Genomic DNA, 16,797 nt, shown 5'->3' with positions numbered 1-16,797 from the left:
GGATACTTAAATTCAGACAAGCCAGATCTTTCTATGATAGATTAGATTGTTTAGAAAGACGAGGATACATTAGATAGATTAGGATAGATAAGATAAAATAAGATTATATTAGGATAGATAAAATAAGATAGGGTTAGGTTAGGTTAGGTTAGGTTAGGTTAGGTTAGGTTAGGTTAGGTTAGGTTAGGATGGATGGATGGATGGATGGATGGATGGATGGATGGATGGATGGATGGATGGATGGATGGATGGAGAACTCTTTGGGCCAACTCCTGACTACAGCTGCCAACACCAGGTTGAAAGAGCAGGTTTAGGAAATGAATGCCCTCGGTGGCCATAGCTAGTCAGCCACAATAGTATAGCTAGCCTTCAAGCCTTGGTTTCTGTCAGTAAAAGGCAGGGACGGGCTGTTTCAACCTTTGGAGGAAGATTCTTCTTGAATATACTCATCAGCAACCACCAGGCTAAAAGACAGGAGTGGGGACAGAACACTTTTCAGGGCTTTTTCATCCTCTGAGGGAGGACTCATTAGGGCCAGGTCTGGCAGCAAGCACTGGAAAACCTGATACTATAGGACTTACATGACTCATCCAGGTTTGGCTTCTTTCTACTGTACAACAGCAGCCCCATGAAAGCCACTGTGGTTAGAGTTGCCACCTCCAGGTTTTAATGATAGAGTGTCCCCCATACGATGTGCCCAGAGCAATGACATCACTTCAGCATGTGCACTTCGCTTATGTGCCAAGGAGTCCCCACTGGCAGCCAGGTAAGACCTAGCAACTCTATAGAGGGGAGAGATGTCATTGGGATATAATGTCATAAAGGCCACCACCCAAAGCAGCCATTTTCTCCAGGGAAACTGATCTCTGTAGTCTGGAGATCCATTGTAATTCAGGGAGATGTCCAGGCCCACCTGGAGGCTGATAGTTGCAGTGTAGTAGTTAGTGCTTCAGATTAGGATCTGGGAGACCCAGATTTGAATCACAAATCTGCCATAGAAGCTCCACTGGTTGACCTGGGGCCAGTTACACATTCTCAGCCTAATGTACCTCAAAGGGTTTTTGTGAGGGATTACTGGAAGGAGGGGGATAAAGGGGAAAATGTGGTGAGCCATACAAGTCCTTGCGGGTTCCCACCATGCAACTGGACTCAGCCTGGTGGCCAGAACTGCACAGAGTTTTCCCAGGGAGAAGCTGCTAAAGGAAGGGGAAGAGGGAAAGCTGAAGACAATGTGGCAGCTAAAGGTAGATAATTACTTACTTTCCTCTCTATGCCCTTCGCATGTTATCTAGGAAATAGACCTACTCATCAGCACATATGCAGCTTTATATGTCTACGTTCTATTAAAGATCACATAATTAAAGGACTCTCACCAAAATTCGCCATCATCTGCTTGCTTATCCAGAGCATTTTTTTGCTTGGGATCAATATAATTCCATTCAGGAGCACTGCAAGGACACAAGAAGAGTAACTAGCTACTACATTTTCAATTACAAAATTGTGTGTGTGTGTTTAACAAGGCACAATAGTAAACATCTGCAGAGATCAGCTCATTTACCCATTCCAACATATATGTGAAATGTAAACCCAGTAAACTACACAGTTGGATGAGAAGATTTGATCACAGAACCAAGTGTGCAGGAAAGCAGTGCAGCTGCTGTGAAATGAAGGAATGTATGATCAGCACCTTTTTGTCCATCCTGTAGATAATGCTGTCTGTGACACTATCTCTGACGGGGAACTCCCTAAGATCAGCTGTACTCAATGACAGGATGCCCATGCATGAATACTTAAATTGCAGTTAATATTCAGTATAAGTCTGTGGCTCCAAAGACCTGCTTTCTGCTATGTCCTCAACACTCAGAGCACCATTCTACAGCAAATAGAAATTCAGGCTGAAAGAGTTTCTATCCTTATCTCTGAAGGTCATAATTTCAATTGCTGTCTCGGGGCAGCAAACCACACATGTAGCCTCCCTTGTGACAGGAATCATTGAATGGTGAGGAATGTCTGGGCAGTGAGCCTGGATGCCTAGGAAGCTACTTCATGAAAGTAGAAATCACCCATGTGCCATTTTTCACAAGACACTTTTAAAGAAGATAGGAACAGCCAACTGGATCAAACTAATGACCCACCTAATTCAGCACTAGTGGCCAGAGGCACTAAATAGGGTTGCCAGACCCTCTGGTGGAGGTTAATATTTAGGAATATGAAAAATTCATGATTTTAAAAGCATGCAATTTTATGCAAGTTATATAGCAGAAATACATGGCACACAATAACTTACTTATCACTCCATGCTCCAGTCCATTCCACTTCACCCCATGGATTTCTTATCCTGACTAGTTTCTCTGGCCGTCCACGGTAGTTAACCTGTAAGAAGCATAACAAACAAAACAGAGTTCTTCCACATATCATTACCAAACTATAATACATCCCTTTGCCTTTATTTCCTTAAAAATGAATACATTGTACACTATTTGCCAAAATCTGTTGCCAGTCAGTTAGAACCAAAAAATTCACAGAACTCTACAGAGTATTTGCAGAACTGGAGAAGTAATCCAGCCTCACATGTGCAGAGTTGCTTTTTTAAAAAGTGTACTGCAACAACAAGATTTGCAACAAAGAAAAAGCAGTAATTAACTGCAAGCTTTCCAACAGCAGAAGAACCTTCAAGCAGAGAAGAAGCACAAGGGCTGGGTGGTGGGTGGAAGTGAACAAGAGAAGCATTCAGTAGGCTCTAAGCAGTAGAAAGAATGCAAGAAAGAATGCACTACAGCTCCCTAGAGTTCAAATGGAATAAACAAGCCCTGTTTTACTATTTACATTGATTAAGCTGATTACCTCTCCAATACACAGAAGATACAAAAGATTTCATGAGTCATTTATTATGACAGTTCAAACAACAAAGCATTCCCATACACAAACGTCTTACAAACATCCAAGGAAGGATATTCCCTGAGCAATTTGTTCCCACATGATGAGGAGCTGAGGCTCAGTGGTACTACATCTGTCTAGCATTCAGAAGATCCCAAATTCAATCTCAAGTTTAAAACCTCAGGTACTGGGTTACATGAAAGATGTCTGCTTGAGACCCTGACGAGCCACTGCCACCGTGAGTAGACAAGACAGATCTTGATGGACCAATGGTCTAATTCAGTGTAAGGCAGCTTTATGTGAATGTATGGGCAGCTCATCTATAAGGTGGATGGAACATTTGTCCCAGGCATCAGCCCTAAAAGGAACATTCAAATAACTGAATTTATACAAACTAAAAGCAACATTGAATATTATTCTTGCTGCAGTTCAGGCTATGGGAAAAGGGCATAGACCTTTTAGGTTTTTACCTCTTCTGCTCCCGTAACCGAGTAGGCATGACCTTTGACCAGCTTCCGACTTGTGATTGCTTCAGTTTCAGCTGCACTGGTGATCTAAGACAATGAAAATTATGGTCTTGATATTGTACAAAGCACTCTGTTTTTATGACCAAATTACCTGAAGCAAAAATTAGAGTGCTTTTTTAAAGAATCAAAGCTATCTTTCTATTAGTATTAATCACAGCTAAGTCTCAAACCAAACTTACAAATCCTGGGTCTGGGCTTTGTACCTCTACTGTGGCTATTACAAGGCTGTTACAAGTTCCAAATGAGTAGGAAGGGAGAATGAGAAACATGCACCATGACTCTTAAGCATCTGTTTTGTTGGCCTAATCTCTACCTCCCTTCATCATGGGTTCATAACCAGCCAGTTCATTCAAGGTGCTTTTAGGCACCATGCTCTGTTGTCTTTTCCACATTCCTTTCTAATAAGGAGTCCAGCCTTGGATTTAATGACACTTTCTCCACTCACTTGCCATCTCAGTTGTGATGAGGTAACTGTTTCCAACATGCCTCCTCCAACCCCAGGCTTTCTTTTCTTAATTTGGAAGTGTTCTCCCATGAGGAACACTTCCAGAACTCAACCCCAGCCAATCTCCCTCTCTCCATGCCCAGGAACATAAAAATATGGGGGTGGGGGTAGTATTATTCCTCCCCTTCCTGTACAAGATTTGCCTTGGCTCCCCCAAAATGTGCTCAGTAATCAAATCTTCAGGGGTTCCTCATTCCCTTGCTCTCAGTTCTCTTCAGCCTCTATGTGTGGTCACTTCTATATGCCTTTCCCTGGACTCCTACATGAAACTTTTCCCTCTGCATTTTATCAGAACTCTTGCTCAGATTCTGGGGTGGCCTTGGCAAGCTCTCATCAGGGAACGTCATAGCATGCATAAGCCAAAAAGCTTCCTAGAGGGCTTCCTGATGCTTAGAAAAGCTCCAGACAGCTTTTCCATGTGGAATCATTCAGGTTACAAAATACAGTATTCTAGTGTTTGGTGCTTTGTGCATAGCTGATAATTATTCTGACTGCACCAATGGATGTTATATTCCATGCAATAAGCTATCCCTGTTGTCTAGAATTCCAAATCTCAGTTTAGGAGCCCTGTCACTTCATTACTGTTCCCTAAAACAGTATGGTGGCCTGAATGCTTGTCAGAAAGATAATAACACAAGCACCTGCTACTGTTCTGAAATTTTCCTGCCAGATAGGCCAGGGCTTTTTTTTTTTTTAAATGTCAGTTTCTTTAAGGTGCCCCTGAACTTTGTGTTTATTTAGCATCTCACATCAATAGAGCAGCCCAACAATGAACCAGCTTGCAGGGCCTTCCAGATGATTTGGTATAGGTTGGGTGGAGCTTTCCTCAGGTCATAAGCTTCACAGATGCCACCAGTAAAATCTTCAAAACCTTCTAGAGTAGATCCTCCAGTAAGTGCCTCATACGAGCCATTCAACCTAGAGTGAAAGAATAATAAAAAAGCAGAACAGCACTAAACGTGAATAAGGCCATCCATTGTACACACGCCGATTCTAAAAAAGATTAAATTAGTGCATATAAATTTTTCAAGAGATCAAGGTACAGGGAGTGTTTTTTTAAAAAAAAATGATGCAGAGTATAGGTTAGGAAAGACCACGGTCATATATGCAGATTGCCCAGAAAACGTAACCCCAGATCACCCATATCACTGTGTACGTACACACTGCGATAAACATGAATATGTTAGGATTGCCAGTCCCCAGTTGGAGGCAAGGAATCCCATGCTTTGGAGGCCCTCCCCCTGCTTCAGGATTACCAGAAAGGGGGGGAGGGAAATGTCTACTCCATTATACCCTATGGAGACTGGTTCCCATAGGGTATAATGGAGAATTGATTCATGGGTATGTGGGGCTCAGGGGGGGGGGCTGTTTTTTGCAGTAGAGGCACCACATTTGCAGCATAACATCTGGTGCTTCTAAAAAAAACCCTCCAAGTTTCAAAAGGATTGGACCCGGGGGTCCAATTCTATAAGCCCCCAAAGAAGGTGCCCCTATCTTCCATTATTTCCAATTGAGGAAAAGCACTTAAAAGGCATGTGGTCCCTTTAAATGTGATGACCAGAACTCCCTTTGGAGTTCCATTGTGCTTGTCACAACCTTGCTCCTGGCTCCACCCCCGAAGTCCCCAGATATTTCTTGAGTCAGACCAGGCAACCCTAGTGGGGTTACAATCAGCATCATTAATATCTTCTCCTAGGTTACATTATTTCATAGAATCATAGAGTTGGAAGGGACCTCCAGGGTCATCTAGTCCAACCCCCTGCACAATGCAGGAAACCCACAAATACTTCCCCCTAAATTCACAGGATCTTCATTGCTATCAGATGGCCATCTAACCTCTGTTTAAAAACCTCCAAGGAAGGAGAGCCCACCACTTCCCGAGGAAGCCTGTTCCACTAAGGAATCACTCTAACAGTCAGGAAGTTCTTCCTAATGTTGAGCCGGAAACTTTTTTGATTTAATTTCAACCCATTGAATCAAAAGAGTTTCCGGCTCAGCATTAGGAATAGGGTTGCCAAGTCCAGTTCAAGAAATATCTGGGGACTTTGGGGGTGGAGCCAGGAGACATTAGGGGCAGAGCCAGGAGCAAGGGTGTGACAAGCATAAATGAACTCCAAGGGAGTTCTGGCCATCACATTTAAAGGGACGGCACACCTTTTCAATTCCTTCCTTCCATAGGAAATAATGAAGGATAGGGGCACCTTCTTTTGGGGCTCATAGAATTGGACCCCCTGGTCCAATCTTTTTGAAACTTGGAGGGTATTTTGGGGAGAGGCACTAGATGCTATACTGAAAATTTGGTGCAACTACCCCAAAAAACAGGGGCCCCCCCCAGAGCCCCAGATACCTGCAGATCAATTCTCCATGATTTTCTATGGGAATAAATCTCCATAGGGAATAACAGAGTTCCCAGCAGACATTTCCCTCCCCTCCCCCTGCTTTCTGACGACCCTGAAGCGGGGGGAGGGTCTCCAAACCGGGGGATCCCCTGCCCCCACCTGGGGATTGGCAACCCTAATTAGGAAGAACTTCCTGACCATTAGAGTGATTCCTCAGTGGAAAAGGCTTCATGTATCTCTTTTGTTATGAAACACAAGACAATATGTGTAAAGTTCTCTAAGACCTCCCATCCAAGCATTGACATTCTTTCTTTAATCAGTCTGATGGATCATGTGGCCTGTAGCCATGCTCCATTTTTATGCATGAGTACTGTGTAGGTTCAATTGGAGGTATCGGACACAGTGAAAAACTGATAGCCCTGATGCAGACACAGCAGACTTTCACCATTTGAGTTGTGACTCATATTACAATTATGTGATGCAGTCTCCAACCTGTTTTTGCTCCTACTGTGCCACCATTGTAAACACTGTATCATTAAATTTGTGAGAAATGTGGCTATTTCAATATTGAAAGGCAACAGAATCTTGCCTTCCACAATTTGCAAATTTTGCCATTCACATGGATCTTGGGAATGGAGAGTCTACTGTAGCTATAAATAGGGGCCTATGTCACAATTAGTTTTGGCTTACTTGGCATAGGCCTTCTCCAGCAGGGCACTCCAGAACTCATTTCCTTCTTCTGAGTGCAAAAAAACTAGCTGTCCATTTTTGGTGGGGAGTCGGTCATCAACCACCACATCTACCCACTCTCCGTATTGCCAGAACTGAGTAAAAGTGAATAGAGAGACAGAGATTGAAAATCAGGTCATGTAACAGCACTTCAAGCTAGAACACATACATAAAATCACAGGAAACAGCTAGATATCTTCACACCCATGTTTTTATCTTTCTGTGCAAATAACCACAAAGTTTAAGGTGTGAGTTCACATATGGAAGCGGAATACGTAATTGAGAATAGAGAAAAGGAGACTGAAGAGATATGGAAAATGAAATATGCTGCCAAGAAGATTAACTAACCAACAAGGGCTGAGGTTCTTCTGCCTTTTCTGTGAAGTGGCATAGAATTTACATTGCAGTAAATGTTCTACATTCCCTACTGGTCTTTCTTGCTCCACTCTATTATTGCTATATACAGTACTGAAGAGATACCTGGAAGTGAAAGATCCCAGCATAGTTTTTCTGGAAGCTCTGATCTTTGGGAACAACCCGGTCTAATATTTCTTGATCCAATGTGAGAGATGCAATGGCTGCCAAAAGCCAGCAATCACCTGGGAACATCAGGATTCGTGTAAATATGATAGTATATGAACATAACAAGGACATTTGAGTCAAACCATTCATCCCACAGGGTAGCCCATAGGAGCTAACCTCTAGGGAACCCTATTAACTTTTACTCACAGTGTGGTTTTTAAAAAATGCTTTGTTTTAAATAGCAGTGAGATCTTATGCGTATTTTCTTATAAATATACTTACCATCTCAGAAAGGGAAAAGACCACTTCCCACATTCTTTTTAAAGAGATCTTTCATGAAACACATTTGCTCATTAGTCTTTGCCAGAGAGTCCTTTTCTAAAGGGGGCAAATGAGGGCAAACAGACTTCACAAAGCCACCAAGAACCACCACTGGTCCCCAGGAGAAGATTCTATGTGGGATCTTCCTTTAATCCTGTCCATACCGAAATCCAATTATTATAAGAAAACAAATAATATGAGTTGCATGACAACAGTGACATTCAAAGGCAGACAAGGGCCCCGACATTTTGTCTTCCAAATACCCATCCCTTGCAGCAGCCATAGGGTCTAACAACACAGAGAGACTACTTCCATAGTGACAAATGTTGCTTTGTTTCAATGCTTGAAGTGATTGTATCCTTTTTCTTTACAGGTCAGAGAAAATGTAACTCCAGGACCTGGAGAAATTTAAATAATTTTGTATTTGCTCCATTTACTGGGCCACTGACTTCAATAGAGGGATCTCCCCTAATTATTGTCAGGTGCAGGGATGCTGTTTAGGGGAGGGACGGTGGCTCAGTGGTAGAGCATCTGCTTGGTAAGCAGAAGGTCCCAGGTTCAATCCCTGGCATCTCCAAAAAAGGGTCCAGGTAAATAGGTGTGAAAAACCTCAGCTTGAGACCCTGGAGAGCCGCTGCCAGTCTGAGTAGACAATACTGACTTTGATGGACCAAGGGTCTGATTCAGTATAAGGCAGCTTCATATGTCCATATGCTCTTATTTGGTAAGTGCATCTAACAATATTTGTTTTGTCTTTCAGTTTAAAAATTTAACAATGTGCTATGCAAAATGTAGTGGAAAATATATTAGGAATGGGCCTTGCCCTGCATTGATGATACTACTCAAAGCATTCAGTAAGTCTGAATGCCATCCAATCTGTCTAAACAGCACAGAAAGATATTCATATTTTCAAATCCAAGAGCTTCAAAATAATATGAAAAACAGAAGCTTCTGTCATTGTCATTTGAAGGACGTAGCAAAAAAAGTGTAGAGCTTGTGTGTGTGATGGTGGTGGTGATAATGAAAAGTGCCATCAAGCCACAGCTGATGTATCGTGACCCCATGAGGTTTTCAAGGCAAGAGACACTTAGAGGGGGTTTGCCATTGCCTGCCTCCACATCGTGATCCTGGACTTCCTTGGAGGTCTCCTATCCAAATACTAGCCAGGGCCAACCTTGCTTAGCTTCTGAGATCAGATGAGATTGGACTAGTCTAGGCATGTGTGTATATATAAACTTCAAATCATGTATAAATAATGTTTTCCTGCATGTTGCTCATGTGTTCCAGCATTTAAATAAAAACCAAGATTTAAAAAAAAAACATCAGGTTATTCAAGCAGCACACATAAAATATTCAGTCAACCAGTTTGTTGGTCTTTTGCCTAACTTATTCTGTTGACACAGAAATAAAGTTTAATGAAGTAAAACGTTAGAGACAGCTAGTCTTTTATTCCTCCAAATTAGACTTTGGGCTAGTTTTGAATGAAAAATGTTTCACAGAAAATTCATAGGAGGGAGTGTCTTTGCTTCAAAGACTACTCAGTGGGTCATATGTAAATAGAATATCAAGGCTGGGTTCAGGCACATACTTTTATATAGTACTTAATATAATAACCAGTTCTTTGACATTTATTTGATATTTGTAGACCTCTAGATTTCCTTATTTACAAGCACCTTTCAAGTTTATCAGCTATTCTTATTATAGCACATCCTTAACTGGATTGTAAAACAATATGGGGAGGTGAGAAGGACCTGACTATGGCCTCTACCATCACCCTTTTCTGCAAATCTTTATATGCCTTTAAGCACCAATCAGAACATGAGATCTAGATGCGGAATTCCATTCACTTCCGTGAAGGCACTCTACAGATGCATCCTTCCCTGTCATTCCTATCAGCTGCTCAGGGGCCTCAGAGGACACAGCTCCAGTTGTGAGAAAGAAAGCTGGCTAGCTGCTGAAATGTTGCTTTTTATGGTTATCAACCTCCAGGCAGGCCCTGGAGATCTCCTGTTATTATAATTAATCTCCAGATGACAGATATCACAACTGGTCTTCAGACTCCAGATAAAAGATCAGTTTCCCTGGAGAAAATGAATGCTTTGGAGGATTGACTCTATGGTATTGTACTCTGTTGAGGTCCCTCCCCTCCCCAAACTCTGCTCTCCCCAGGTTCAACTCCCCCCCTCCAAATCTCCAGGTATTTCCTCATCCAGAGTGGCAACCCTGGCTTTCATGCGGTTATATCAACCAGTTACATCAGTTATATCAGCCAGTCCAGGATATAATTGTTGCTTTAGGTCATATCTGTAGACAGAGAATGTTTCCTCATACCTCTGTTCTCCCAACAGCTCCTTGATTTGTTTTGCACCTTGTAATTTGCTCCTCCCTTCTAGGGTTGCCAGCTCCAGATTGGGAAATCCCTGGGTATTTGGGGGTGGAGCCTGAAGAGGGTGTGGTTGGGGAGGGGAGGGACCTCAGCTGGGTATAATGCCACACTCCAAAATAGCCCTTTCTCCAGGGCAACTGATCCCCGAAGTCTGGATATCGGTTGTAAATCTGGGAGATCTCCAGGCCTCTTGGGGAGGCTGGCAATCCTAGGTTGCTCCCACTTTATGGAACAGTCTCACTGAGAAGGTGAGGAGATTGCCATTCGTGGAAACTTTTAGGAGGCACAGTAGGACTGTTTTATTTTAATGGAATGCTGTTTGTGGGCATTTTATTAAGTTTTATTAGGTTTAGGGATAATTTTATTGTTTGATGTATTGTACATTGTCTTGAGCCATGGTGAAAGGTGAGAAAGAAATATTTCAGTTAATAAAAATAAAAACAATACATAAACAAGTTGAAATGTATAAGTCAGGGTTCTTTTTAAAATTCCCTGTATCTGGAGGCACCACGTTATATATTTAACCCACATGCATTCATACAGTCATTATTCTCTTTCTCTTCTTATTTCTTCACAACACTGGTTTTAGGCAACATGAACTATCAGCAACATAAACATTCTTCAAAAACATACTTAATAGAATAATATTAGAGTCCAGTGGCACCTTTAAGACCAACAAAGTTTTATTCAAAGTAGAATCATAGAGTTGGAAGGGATCTCTAGGGTCATCTAGTCCAACCCCCTGCACAATGCAGGAAACTCACAAATACCTCCCCCTAAATTCACAGGATCTTCATTGCTGTCAGATGGCCATCTAACCTCTGTTTAAAAACCTCCAAGGAAGGAGAGCCCACCACCTCTCGAGGAAGCCTGTTCAACTAAGGAATCGCTCTAACGGTCAGAAAGTTCTTTCTAATGTTGAGCCGGAAACTCTTTTGATTTAATTTCAACCCATTGGTTCTGGTTCTACCTTCTGGGGCCACAGAAAACAATTCCACACCATCCTCCGCATGACAGCCCTTCAAGTACTTGAAGATGGTGATCATATCACCTCTCAGCTGCCTCCTCTCCAGGCTAAACATCCCCAGCTCCTTCAACCTTTCCTCATAGGACTCGGTCTCCAGACCCCTCACCATCTTCATCACTCTCCTCTGGACCCGTTCCAGCTTTATATTCTTCTTAAAATGTGGTGTCCCAAACTGAACACAATACTCCAGGTGAGGTCTTACCAGAGCAGAGTAAAGCGATACCATCACATCACGTGATCTGGACACTATACTTCTGTTTGATACAGCCCAAAATTGCATTTGCCTTTTTAGCCACTGCATCACACTGTTGACTTCATGTTCAGCGTATGAACATGTTGACTCATGTTCCGCGTACTTTACATTTATCCCTGTTAAAATTCATTTTATTGATTTTAGCCCAGTTTCCAGCCTGTCAAAGTCGTCCTGTATCCTGTTTCTGTCTTCTACTGTATTTGCAACCCTTCCCAATTTAGTATCATCAGCAAATTTAATAAGCATTCTTTCTATTCCCTCATCCAAATCATTTATAAAGATGTGGAACAAAACAGGTCCCAGGACAGATCCTTGAGGCACTCCACTTGTCACTCCTCTCTAAGAGGATGAGGAACCATTCACAAGCACTCTTTGGGTGCGATCTGTCAACCAGTTACAGATCCACCTAACAGTAACAGGATCCAAACCACATTTTACCAACTTGTCAACAAGGATAGCATGTGGAACCTTATCAAAAGCCTTACTGAAATCAAGATAAACGATGTATACAGCATTTCCCTGATCCAGCAAGTTAGTCACTTTCTCAAAAAAAGAGATCAGGTTATGAGCCTTCATGTGCAAGTACACTTCTTCAGACCAACATAGCTACCCACCTGGATCATACTTCTTAATAGTAGTCTTGATGAAAGAAATTGATTAATTAATTTCTGAATTATATGCCTTCATATAACCCCTTCATAGAGTTGTGGTTCCATTTCCTAACAGCTCTGAACACTAGAAGCAAACTACCATTCTTCTTAATACCCTTTGTTTCACTTGTGGCTTTCTGAAACATTTAGTTTCTGAAATGTTATGTTCAGTGATTTTATGGACATTTATGGAAGTGAGTATGTTTTATGAGACTCTTATTATAAAGTTCATTTCTCCAAAACAGAGTGTGGCAGACATAGGTCACCCACTTTTAGGGTTGCCAAGTCCAATTCCAGAAATATCTGGGGACTTCGGGGGCAGAGCCAGGAACAAGGGTGTGACAAGCATAATTGAACTCCAAGGGAGTTCTGGCCATCACATTTAAAGGGACAGCACACCTTTTTAAATGTCTTCCTTCCATAGGAAATAATGAAGGATAGGGGCACCTTTTAGGGCTCATAGAATTGAACCCCCTGGTCCAATCGTTTTGAAACTTGGGGGGTACTTTGGGGAGAGGCACTAGATACTATACTGAAAATTTGGTGCCTCTACCTCAAAAAACAGCTCCCCCAGGGCCGCCAAAACCTCCAGATCAATTTCCCATTATACCCTATGAGAATCGATCTCCACATAGGGAATAATGAAGTGCTCAGCAGACATTCTCCTCCCCCCCCCCACCCGGTTTCTGCCTACTCTGAAGTGAGGGATTGGCCTCTCTACTCACGAGTTGCAGCCAACTTCTTCCAAGTAACACAGACACCCCATCCCAAGAGGAAGCCTTTCCAATCAGAGACGAGCCTCTGGAGGGGGAAAGTCACATGGTGGCTTTGGGGGCAGGGAAGAAGCCTGGGAAAGCAGAAGACCTGGGGATTGTCAAGCCTACCCACTTTCTAATCTGACAATCCTCTTTATGTGATGATCAGTATGCATGCCTCCCTTCTAGCACAGCACACACTTAATTTGGAGTGAGGCTGGGAGCTTTGGGATGCAATGCCATCACATCAGAGCATTGCCGCAATGCTCTAGCAGTCCCCCCCAAACTCTGCACTTCTGCAGTGTTACTCCCACCACCACCCCCATTTCTGCCAGTGCTGTACCAGGCAATTGCAGAGGACCTGAGAGCAGGGGACAGGAGGCCTCCCTCTACTGTGGGATAACTGATTCCTCGAGATGAGGCAAGTTGTCCATATAGAGGCCTGTCAGAATGCATGCCATATCTGTGCTTCCTTTCCAGCATGGTGTAGAGATTGTTAGAGCATTGGGTTCAAATCTCCACTCTGCCATGGAAGCTCATTCAAGGACCCTGGGTGTAATGTACTGGGGTCAGCGCAGTAAGAGACCAGAGTCGGAGAGTGATTTCAGCAAGCTTTACTTCAGGAACACACACACAACACACTGAGCTCTGTTCAAACTTCCCGCTCCTTTATACAATTCTTGCCCGCTTCTGATTGGTCCTTAACTATTTACATGGATTGGCTATTTACAGGGCCCTAAGGGCCTATCAGGGTACAGTCTGAGCCTGGATGTTGATTAGCTACTTATGTTTCAATCCTTCCCCTGATTGGGCACGCTTAGGCCTTCTCTGGAACCCTGGTGTGGAGTTCAAGCTCTGGCTTGTTCGGCTTCCCTCCAAAAGTAACAGTTCTCCCATTTGAGCCTAGGACACAACACCGGGCCAGTCCTAACTCAGAGGGCTGTTCTTGTAAGGATAATACAGAGATGATAGCAATGCTGTAAGCCGCTATGGGTTCCCATGGGGGAGAAAAGTGGAGTATCAATTAAGTAAATAAATAATTTTAAGAGTAAAAAACACACAAATTGGGCCACCATGCAGCAAGCCCACTTTACACATTATATTAGGTGCATAGTGGAGAGGCCTGCTCCTCCAACACATGAAAAGAATTTCTGGACCAATAAGTGTATGAATTAGGCCTTAGTAGGGTTAACAGCCATCAGCTAGCAACCAGCAGAAAAGGAAGGGGATTGGGGGGGGGGGGGGTGATGACACAATGATGCTGTTATGTCATTTCTAGCAAGTACTTGGAAGTGATATTGCCATACCAGCAGGACATTGATATGATGTTCTAGAATTCTGACAAAAACTCCACTATACTATCACACTAACATCATGTCAATGATGTGACACGATGGTGCTTCTAGATATTTGCTGAAGTGATGTCATACCAACACTTTTTAGATTTCCATCTCCCTGTAAAACCATAAAGTTTTATCTGAATCTTAGAGCACTGTGTTGGTGTCACATCAGCAAGATGACATCACTTCTGGATATTTGCTGGATGTGATTTCACACCATCTGTGCAATGGCACTTTTCTAGAAAAGAGAGGCAGGAATGTCTCCTTAGGCCTTAGGTACATTATTTCTAGTTTTAATGTTCTTATAGTTCACCACCTTAGGAACTCTAAGTTGACAGGAATTTTTTTTATATAATTAAAATAAATACTTTTGAGAGCTGTCATCAGTGAACTTAAGGTTATGGCTGATATGGTTGCTAACCTCAATGTGGGGCATGGAATCCTCCCAGAACTGCAACCAATCAAACTACATAGACCAGTTCTTCTGGAGAAAATGGCAGTTGTGTATGGTGGACTCTATGGTATCACTTCCATGCTGAACTCACTTCCCCAAATTCCACCCTCCGCAGACTTCGTCCCCAAGTCTCCAGGAATTTCCCAGTTGGAGTTGGCAACCCTGATGGTAGGTAGTGTTGCCAGACTCCAAATGGTAGCTGGAGATGTGCTGGAATTATAACTGATCTCCAGACTACAGGGATCAGTTACCCTGGAGAAAATAAAGTTTGTGTGGTGCCACTGGGCACAAACTTTGTTCTGCTGCTTCAGATCAACAAGGCTACCCACCTGAATCTCTCTTCCTGGAAAAAATGTTTGCTTTGGAGGGACAATATTCCTGCTGAGGTTCTTCCCTTCTTCAAACCCTAGCCTCCCTAGGCTCTACCCCCAAATCTTACAACCTGGAGTTGACTACCCTAGTCTTTTAAAAACTTGCACACTTTTATCATTCTGTTAAAGAGTGTAATGCCATGTAATCCATCTTCCAAAGTTGCCATGTTCTCCGTAGCCTGGAGAGTAGTTGTAATTCTGGGAGATCTCCAGACCTCACCTAGGAGTTGGCAAACTTAGGAATATAGTGTGTGTCAATCCCGGTCTACAAGATCAAAAATAAATGCTTAGATAATGGTATTTTCTGAAGTTTCTGTTGCTCTACACAAAAAAAGTATTTGGAGCTCATTTACTCACCCAGTGCTCCTTGACGAATATCTGTCCGAGTTGCTCCTCCAACAATGAACTGTGCATTCGGAACAAGTTCCTGAAAATAATGGCTGAATTAGATAGCCCGTACGTGTAAAATATAGTAAGCCACCAGGCCCAGCAATAAGCCATCACACTAATTTTCTGAAAGTTGTACTCAAGGAAGGAGTTTATAAGGTAGAAACAGTAAATTGGGGTAACAGATTAAGTTAATAATAAAAGGTTGGCATTTAAAGACAAAAATTAGAGGGTTTTTTGACCTGAGCATCTTTAAGTATGTGTTTTTCAGTTATTTAAAGAACCATTTGCTCTCAAAAAAGAGCAGCTACAAAGATCCTGCAACACGTTTTTCCCACCATCTGGAGTAAGTTTTCCCCCTAATTAAGTTGGAATTTGTTTCTTTTTATGATGATTTTTATAATGTTTATGCATTTTTTTTACTATGGATTCTTTAGATTTTTTTACTGGTTTTATTGGGCTCATGATAGATTTTCATTAATTGTTGCTGTTTTGTTGTTATGGGTCAACTGAATAACTGTTGGAAGCTACCTTATGAGTCAAATGCTAACTGGTGGGATATGCATTATTTGAATAAATAAGATACATCTAAAATGAATAAATTATACACATTATAACTTTAATATGATGAAATCAAAATACAATTGACTATATTCAATGGATTCTGACATGTAAAACAAAAATTATGACTGTTCCAATACATGTCTAAGGTACTGCTCCCCATGATTCAGTTCCATAGACGTTTGGATGATTTGCCAAGATATAGCTAATCACAGTCAAAGCTGATGGGTCTAAGAAGCATAGTTGTGGTGATGTTATTGTGTTAAACTACATGTACATTTAGAGCCAGTCAAAAGCACCAAAACCATTGAAAAGTTCAGCTCTGGTTATCTTGGTATAACATATCACCATATGATCATCATCAATCTATCTCATGATTGTAGAAAGATATTTGAGGTCTCCAGACTTTCTTTTCACAGCACAGGGATGGGGTGGTGGAGGAAGAAATTTGCACTAAAAGATCCTAAAAAGGTTCTTTTCTAAATTCCATTTTGTCCCATCCTCAAAAATGTTTCCATTTCCATGCATGAATTTGGATTCGGTTGCAATGTAAAATATTGTACCATGAAATAACCAGGGCTTTTTTTTTTCTTTGAGCAAGAACACACAGGAATGCAGTTTCAGCTGGCTTGGTGTCAGGGGGTGTGGCCTAATAGGCAAATGAGTTCCTGCTGAGCTTTTTCTACAAAAAAAGCCCTGGGTGAAACAATGGTGATGTCAGGGGTGTGGCCTAATAGGCAAATGAGTTCTTGCTGGGCTTTTTCTACAAAAAAACCCTGGTAACAACCAATTG

The 16,797-nt window shown here is 42.1% G+C and overlaps 1 protein-coding gene across 1 annotated transcript in view; it reads right to left on the bottom strand.

The window, feature by feature from the left end:
* The window catches only part of CAPN8 (calpain 8), a 110,808-nt gene that overhangs the window by 82,516 nt on the left and 11,495 nt on the right, over nucleotides 1-16,797 (bottom strand). The window contains exons 2-8 of the mRNA XM_060246064.1: nucleotides 15,414-15,483; nucleotides 7,458-7,576; nucleotides 6,939-7,072; nucleotides 4,659-4,827; nucleotides 3,348-3,431; nucleotides 2,288-2,373; nucleotides 1,374-1,448 (exon numbers count right to left, since the gene is read on the bottom strand). Of these exons, the coding sequence (XP_060102047.1) occupies nucleotides 1,374-1,448; nucleotides 2,288-2,373; nucleotides 3,348-3,431; nucleotides 4,659-4,827; nucleotides 6,939-7,072; nucleotides 7,458-7,576; nucleotides 15,414-15,483 (737 nt within the window). The remainder of the gene's footprint in view (nucleotides 1-1,373; nucleotides 1,449-2,287; nucleotides 2,374-3,347; nucleotides 3,432-4,658; nucleotides 4,828-6,938; nucleotides 7,073-7,457; nucleotides 7,577-15,413; nucleotides 15,484-16,797) is intronic.

The sequence above is a fragment of the Heteronotia binoei genome, chromosome 1 (assembly GCF_032191835.1).
Source record: "Heteronotia binoei isolate CCM8104 ecotype False Entrance Well chromosome 1, APGP_CSIRO_Hbin_v1, whole genome shotgun sequence".
NCBI classification, from domain to species: domain Eukaryota; kingdom Metazoa; phylum Chordata; class Lepidosauria; order Squamata; family Gekkonidae; genus Heteronotia; species Heteronotia binoei.
The sequence above is the reverse complement of the archived record's forward strand: the minus strand, read 5'-3'. Positions and strand labels throughout refer to the sequence as shown.